General features: G+C 43.0%; 2 protein-coding genes across 2 annotated transcripts; one reads left to right on the forward strand and one right to left on the reverse strand.

The window, feature by feature from the left end:
- Window positions 1-1,189: 1,189 nt before the first annotated feature.
- LOC147236512 (uncharacterized) lies at window positions 1,190-4,587 on the reverse strand. The gene is made up of 3 exons (XM_086169958.1): window positions 4,447-4,587; window positions 3,214-3,575; window positions 1,190-2,436 (listed from the first exon to the last, which is right to left on the reverse strand). Exons 2-3 carry the CDS (start codon window positions 3,561-3,563, stop codon window positions 2,178-2,180), a joined length of 609 nt encoding a protein of 202 aa, XP_086026084.1. The 5' UTR covers window positions 3,564-3,575; window positions 4,447-4,587; the 3' UTR covers window positions 1,190-2,177.
- An 886-nt stretch (window positions 4,588-5,473) lies between these two features.
- Window positions 5,474-7,051, forward strand: marveld1 (MARVEL domain containing 1). The gene has a single exon (XM_086169970.1). It carries the CDS (start codon window positions 5,719-5,721, stop codon window positions 6,208-6,210), a length of 492 nt encoding a protein of 163 aa, XP_086026096.1. The 5' UTR covers window positions 5,474-5,718; the 3' UTR covers window positions 6,211-7,051.
- Window positions 7,052-7,527: the final 476 nt, after the last annotated feature.

Here is a 7,527-nt window from a genome sequence, read left to right on the forward strand (position 1 = left end):
ACTGTCACTGCCCACTTGAGCGCTGAAGTCCCCCAATAAGATGTGAGAGTCCCCGATAGGAGTGCCCTCTAGCAGCCCCTCTAGTGACCCCAAAAAGGATGCATAGTCTGAACTGCTGTTGGGTGTATAGGCACACACAACAATCAGAACCTGTCCCCTAACCTGAAGGCAAAGGCAGGCTACCCTCTCATCCACAAGGTCAAACCCCAACATGCAGGGGCGGGGCAAGCTGTATGCCCATACCTGCCAGAGTAGAAAAGAGTCCACTCCTCTCAAGAGGCTTGCTTCAAGACCCTGCGCATCAAGATGAGTCCAACCACCTGGAACTTCTCACCCTTGTGCAGCGGCTGTGGCTCCTTCCCCACCAGAGAGGTAGTATGCCATGTTCCTAGAGCTGGCTTCTGTAGCTGACGGATGGGACCACCGAAGTCCCTTCACCCACCCACGATCCAGCTCACATCGCTCCTGACTCCTTGGCCCCTCCTATGGGTGGTTAGCTCAAGGGAAGGGGACCCATGTTGCCTTTTCAGGCTGAGCCAGGCCTAGCTGACGACGAGCCACCCATTCAGTCAACACAACACTCTGTAAGTCTACAGTGAACAGCCAGTGACAAAAAGTGAAGCTCCTTACAAGAGACATGTTCTCTCTGTTAGCATAGCAACACAGTTGCTGCATGCCCATCAACAACTTTGGTCTACTCTTGCCTCTTTGTCTTTTTTTCATCTTCATTTTGAAACTCATTTTGACTTCTGCCTTCAGTGTCATCTTCCTCACTTGCATCTCTCAGGTTCCCCCCCCATCTCAGGACACCCCCATCAGTATAACAACCCCCCCAGACCGAATTTCTGCCAATCAACTCTTCCATTTACATAACAAGCCACCATAACCTGCCCAATACTCATATATGTAAGAAGTGAAGAAAACGTCTTACAGTGAGGAAATTCAAGTCCAAGATTTCGAAAAGAATTGACCATGACCTGAATGACTGAGAGCCTCCAAAACATGCATGATCAATGACAGAAAATTTGCTCTGATGTTGTAGAACCTACATGGAAATTCCTTTAACTGTGAGACAGAAATTCGTGATCACACTGTTGCATTCAGTTATTGGGCTTATTAGAATTCTTAACATTCAGTCACTAAATTTCATGTAGACATTAGGTGACAAACCAGGTTCGACAAATGGCAAGTCTAAAACAAACTGTTATTTATTACAATAAATCTAGAAAGTACATGGCAATATGAAAATACATCAGTTTTTAACAATATGAAGATGCTAATGACACACATACACATTAGTTGTTTTCTTACTAGTATCATTCAGTGACTCACTGTTTTATAATATGAACTTGCAGTTATGATTATTATTGTTATTATTGACTGAGGTGAGGTTGTATGTTGTGTTTCTACAGTAAATAATGTGACGACTGATAGTACCTGCCACTGTGACACATATAAAGTGTTCTCCAACATACAAACCATAAAAAATTGGATTTAGTTTGAAAATGCACATTATTTTAAGATCAACATTTTTGAAAATTGAAGTAACTTGAATTTTAAAAAGGTGAAATCAAAATCAACACTTTAGGCAAATTGTATTTAGTCATACATTTGTAAATATGGCTTCAACTGTTGTTCAAATTACTGGATAAAGTATACACATTGCTGTCACATTTTAGAATATCAGTGTTTGAGAATAAATATTTTGTTAGAATAAACAAGAAACTACATATAAAGGGAAACACCTGTTAAATATGTTCACATCTTTTCATTCATACCATTGAAAAATCCATCATAGATGGATGGCACGACTGTTCATATCTTGATTAAAAAAATGTAGTCAAAACAATTATGCCTACTCATTTGACTGGAAAGATGAATCTAGGAGAATAACAAGAGTTCCCTAAGAGGCAACCATGACATACCTGTTTCGCACACCAATTGCCCTCAAATGTTCTGTTTTCGCATGATGATCCAAGTGGGGATTTCTCAACCACATGTGATACTATCCTGTTTTCTGCTTTGTGAAATGAAAAGAAGTGATATAAGGACAGGAAATTCTTGCTAGACATTCATTCAGACTTTCTCCTGTATTCAAGTGAGACTAGTGGGCAGTGTATGCTCTCAAGTACCACAGCTTGAGAAATCCCACATACATTTCAGAGGTTTGGGACAGGTCAGTGGAGTATTCTATGGAGGTATCTCTCAGGGTCATTCTCTCCTCCTCTCCTCAGTCCTGAGCCAGTCCGAGCTGGTCTCTCAGATGTCTCAGATGAGCCCTGGCCCTTTCTTGGCCCCGCTGCAGCTGCTGTGAATCTTCCTGTCATCCCTACTGAAGTGTGCGCACTTGGCTCTGTAACGTTGTGGACTCCGGCCCCAGCATCACTTTGTTCTTCAGGTCCCCTTCCCTGACTACTTGGCAAGTTCTCTCCAATCCTAAACAAAAAACATCATGTCTCAGTCATGATCACTTTAGTCAAAAGAAATAAAATTGTATCAAAATTGTATCAAAATTGTAAAATTGTAATATTTTTTGACAAGTCATTTGAAATCTTATTTAACCATTCTCTTGATTGTTTATTTACAGATACAATTTGTCATCTACTTCCCTTTTTCTTCTAACAATGTCTTGATGTTTTTTTTAAGTATAACCCCCTCCTAAGAATTGCCCCTTGTGGGATTTATAAAGGTGATGGATTGAATAGTCATTGTGATGTTGCCGAAGATGCCAGGGGGAAAGAAATCATTCACCAAATCATGCAAAACAGCCACCTACATCAAAGTTATATCATGACTGCAGCATATACTGAAATACCATGAGGCACTACCTTTTATTAAATGTGTCAGTCCAGGAAACATGTCACAGGAAAAGTGCAGAGATGTCAGCAGTGATGACATCACAGGAGGCATTGGTTTAAATCAGACTCAGTTAAGGAATTAGGAATGGAAGATAGACTAAAGCTGTTAACATGGGATATCTTTAATGACCTTGGCAATGGTTAGCAAGAAAGTAAATGGGCTGGCCAACTGAACGGAAGCAGAGTAGTTAACTGGTAACTCTTCATAAGTCAGCCAATACAGTAGGACTGCAATTTAAGCTAATGCAAAGATCTAATTATGTGACAGGATTATGAAAGCATAAGAGCACAGGCAGTAGGGGGCAGTTGTGTACAGGTGCATGCAGAGGGAACAAGAGTCTAGCTACTTTTTTACCTCAGGTGATTGAAGGCTCTCAACCAGTGTGTGCCCAGTGTGTCTTTCCCATTCACCCTTGGCCCTCTCCTGTGACTTCGGGTCCTCAATCCTACAAGGGCCTGGGCCAGTTCAGCTTCATTTCTGTGACCCCAAACCAGTTGGGCCCTTTGCTCTGCATCCTGATCTCCCGCTGATTTGAAAAGATTCTGGAGCTGCCACAAGTTGACATTGCTAAAAATGTTCCCTGAGCCAGTCTTTCTGCTACGCCTCTCAGCCAATCGCCACAGGGGGGCCGGGCCTGCCACCGCGGAGGAAGGAGGAGAAGCCTGTGCAGTTTCCATCCGGTAAGAGTCAAGAAAAGGTGGCATCCACAGGCTCGACTGCGTGATTAGAAACAAAAGCGAAATGTGCGTCAAAACACTTGTCGACAGCTTAAACCAGCAGAGCCCTGCCGGTCAGCTGCCAAGCATCTGCTCTGATTCTCTAATCCTACTTAAGGTGAAGAGACAAGCGTTGTGTGTTCTTTAAAGCCAATTAAAGTACAGGTGTAGCATTATCTGTATTTCTCACAAACACTTTAATCTTGACAAGGAAATAGATGGGTGAGTCCCCTGCGGTCATGGTTGATTTTAGTCAGTCGCCTCTCCATTATTTCAAGATCCTTTATAATCAAGGTCCACTTATGAATTTTTCCGGAGAGAAGGACCAGTCATTTGCCTGCACAAAATAGTTTTACATCTACACAATCTTCTCACATCCAGATTTGCAAATATTGCATTAATGCAGATGGCATTAATTTGGTCAATTATGAGTACATTTGTGCATCTCTTATTTTTAAACCACTTTTGCCCATTGTACTTAATAATAACAGTCCTTAACAAGTTTTTATTGGACTGTTGGGCTCCAGCTCTCGATGCAGATCTTCACTTTGACCTACTTATTCGACTGGAAATTCCAAAGATCTTTGAAAGGCGCCTTTCTTTTTGTTTCCCTCCCACTGCTTGCTAATAACAAAACAAATCATGAAGGATCTCGAACGCTCAAACCCTGCACCTCTCACGTAAGAAGCGGTATATAAGTGACAAAGAGCAATATGTAGAAACACTCGTGTGCTAAAATGCAATTATCCAAACAGTTCAGGCTGATATAGCCGATCTAGCTAACCGGTGGATTTTTCCCATTGCAAAAGAACAAGTATCCTGTGAGCTGCTAAAAAAAAATTATAGAAATAAAAACAATGTTATGACTTACCAGAAAAACAGAATATAAATCCGCAACACTACAGCATCTTGTTCCCTTTCAGTAAACGCTGCCACTCTGGCACCGACGATTCAGTCATAAAACAGTCTGTTTATTCTCCCGACCTGCTATCATGCCTGCCCTCCAGTCCGCTGTCAGTCACGCAATGATGACGCCTCACAGCCAATGAGAAACATTTCTTTTCGTCGGTGCTTTATCTTAACCAATCGGGAGCTAGAGCTTTCTCCTCCCCCAAGGCCACGTAGGGGCGCGAGCTAAAATCCATTGACGTCAGTTAGGCTGACTGGCACGAGACACAGGAGAATGCATTTGATCTCAAATGCGTAAACAAACTGACGCAGGGGCCCTGGACACGAACAAACCATGTATTATTACAAAACTACAAAACTACGAACTTATTGGTGTGAGAGAAAAATACAAATCGATAATACCTAAGGTGAGGGTCCCCTCCTCTTTTGGTGGCATTTATTTAAAGTTACAGGGGCAGTGCGCGGTAATGTGCTCTTCTGTAAATGGGCTAGTATTAGCTGTTAGGTGAGTTATCAACTGCAGCAGCTGGGCAGGTCTAACACAGATAAAATGTAAAACTTCGTAAAAAAAATGTGAAACTTCGTAAAAGCACTAAAAATAAAGGCCAGTAACACCCAACTTTATCAAAACAACCATAATACATAGCTCGTGTCGTTTAGCCAAGTTACATCAAATGGCCACGCTGTTTTGGCCATTGTTTATGCAAGCTCTAAATGATTATGTGTCACAGCTGCTGATGGTTGTTGGCGGTTGTTTTAAGTGCAAACTCGCCTCACATCCTGTCAATATCTCTGTTTTATGCAAACGGAAGGGGGAGGGGGTCACACCCCTCCACCGCCAACCCGGGGGGGGTTGTTCATCTTGGAAGCAGCAGCAGATGCGCATTGTTGAATCCAGAAGCCTTGCGAAGGAGGGACGAGCGTTAGGTTACAGACCTCCCCCTTTTCGTCACCCAGCCCCCAATACTGGATCTACACTGAAAAGTGGGAACGGAAAAGACGAAACATTTAAGGAAGGCTTCTCATCTCAAAACCCCGGGGGCTGCGGAAACAACAGAGCTTTCATTCTTTTCTCCCAAAACTTCTTACCTCTTGGCGCATTCGCTCGACCACAAACCAGGCCCTGTCCTCTCCACCTCCTATATTTTGCAATCTTTTCGCCAGCTGTTTGCAGCTGGCAGAAAGCATCCGCCCTGTTCGGGAATAAGGGACCGAGCGCGATCGGAGGAGAGAGATGCCAGTCCAACCTCCGCAGGTGAGGGAGAATATCCTCAAGTTCCTAAAGAGCTTTTTTGGAATCATCCGCATCCTGCAGATTGTGTTCGGAGCCGGGCTGTGGGTAACCATCGCCGCAAACAAATACGAAGGACCCATTCACTTCGTCCTGTTCGTCGCTGTCCTGTTCTGGCTCCTCACCCTCGCCCTTTTCTTCATCACCATCCTGGATAAGCAGGACCTTGTACCGCTGCTGGGCGGAGAGCGCTGGATGTCCACTAACCTGGCGCACGACGTGGCCGCTGCCGTACTGTACATCCCGGCCATAGGTGTGATGATCTATAAAACGGATCGAAACTCTTACTGCAACCTGGAGCAGTACAAGCACTTCTGTCTGTACAAGGTCTACCTGACGGCCGCCGTCTTCGCCTGCCTGTGCTGCCTGGCTTTCCTCCTCTCCGTTATATATGGGGCGTGCAGGAAGTGTAGAGGAGAGCAAACGGTGATCTGATGTGACAGGGGAGGTGGTGGCAACGGTTTGGGGTGGAGGTGGGGGTAGTAGTGATCTTAGGGTGGGGATGCAATCCACAGCAAGATGATGAATAGTTAACTTCACTGTAATTTAACTCCACAAAATAATCTTTCAACTTAAATCATAAGGCAGAACCATCTGAAAAACAGGGGCCTCATTTATAGAGTGCGAGAGCTTGTGTACCTTGATGTCTATGAAGGTTCTCAGTCAGCCAGGTCAGGGTTAATTCTTGTTAAAATCTTTTTATGGCAACTGGACTTTTGCTTTTGAATTTCTTCCCTTGAAGACATTTCACCTTTCAGTTCAGTCCTGAACTGAAGAAGCCTGTCAGATGAGAGGTGAAACATCTACAGGGGAAGAAATTCGGGTCCAGTTGCCACAAAAAGATTTCGACAAGAATGTATACATTGATATGGTCCAAAGCTGTAGCCGGGCATATCATTCAACATTTCCTTGTTGTGGTCACAACCCCTGATTATTTTTATCTTGTGATTTCATATTTTAAAAGTCCTTTATAAGAGAGTATTGTCAATACCGTTTTAAAAGTATATTTTTTATCTGTTTACATGTTTTTGTATTGCAGCAAATTTTACTGATGTGTCTCGAATCAGACCATTTGTTGATACCCAGTTGCCCAGCTCTGTTTTTATACAAACATTTAGTGCCTTGAGTTTGAATGCTGTTCACCTTCTCAACATTGTTGTGACGACAAAAATATGTAATTGCTGCCATTATGTGCATTTAACTAAATACTCACCCAAGTGTTCTTCATGTAAAACCAAAGATGAAAAAGTTGAAGAATAAAGAGCAGTAAGTGACAGTTGGTCTCTGTGATTATACACTTGGCTATTCTTATAAAAGCAGATGCACTGTGTTCAACCCCAAGTGCTCTCAGCCAAATTTAGAGAAAGACTGGGGCACTTAAAGAAATTATGCCCATGGTGGCTTCTCCAAATGAAACACACATTTTAGAAGTTGAACAACAGAAGCCCCAAGGAACTTCCTGTTGGGAAATTAAAGCTTTGGCAAATCAGCAGGGATCATTCATGTGCTGTGTGCCACTGAACCACAGGACAGACAGATTCTTAAAGACTATCTGTGCCTGTAATAACTGACAATACAGTGACAATGTCACAAATATGATCTATGATGAAGAAAATGTGGTGTGTAAGAGTTATCTGGCTTTTGGAAGAAGGGTGTGATTATCTGGGAGGAGGTTTATTCATACCATAATAGTCTGTTAGGGTTCTTGAAGTTGGCTAAAGTTCAGCCACTCAAAAGGAAGCCAAGCTAAGG

This window comes from Fistularia commersonii, chromosome 2 (genome assembly GCF_037954325.1).
Source record: "Fistularia commersonii isolate RoL2024-O1a breed Wild chromosome 2, RoL_Fcom_v1.0, whole genome shotgun sequence".
Taxonomy (NCBI): domain Eukaryota; kingdom Metazoa; phylum Chordata; class Actinopteri; order Syngnathiformes; family Fistulariidae; genus Fistularia; species Fistularia commersonii.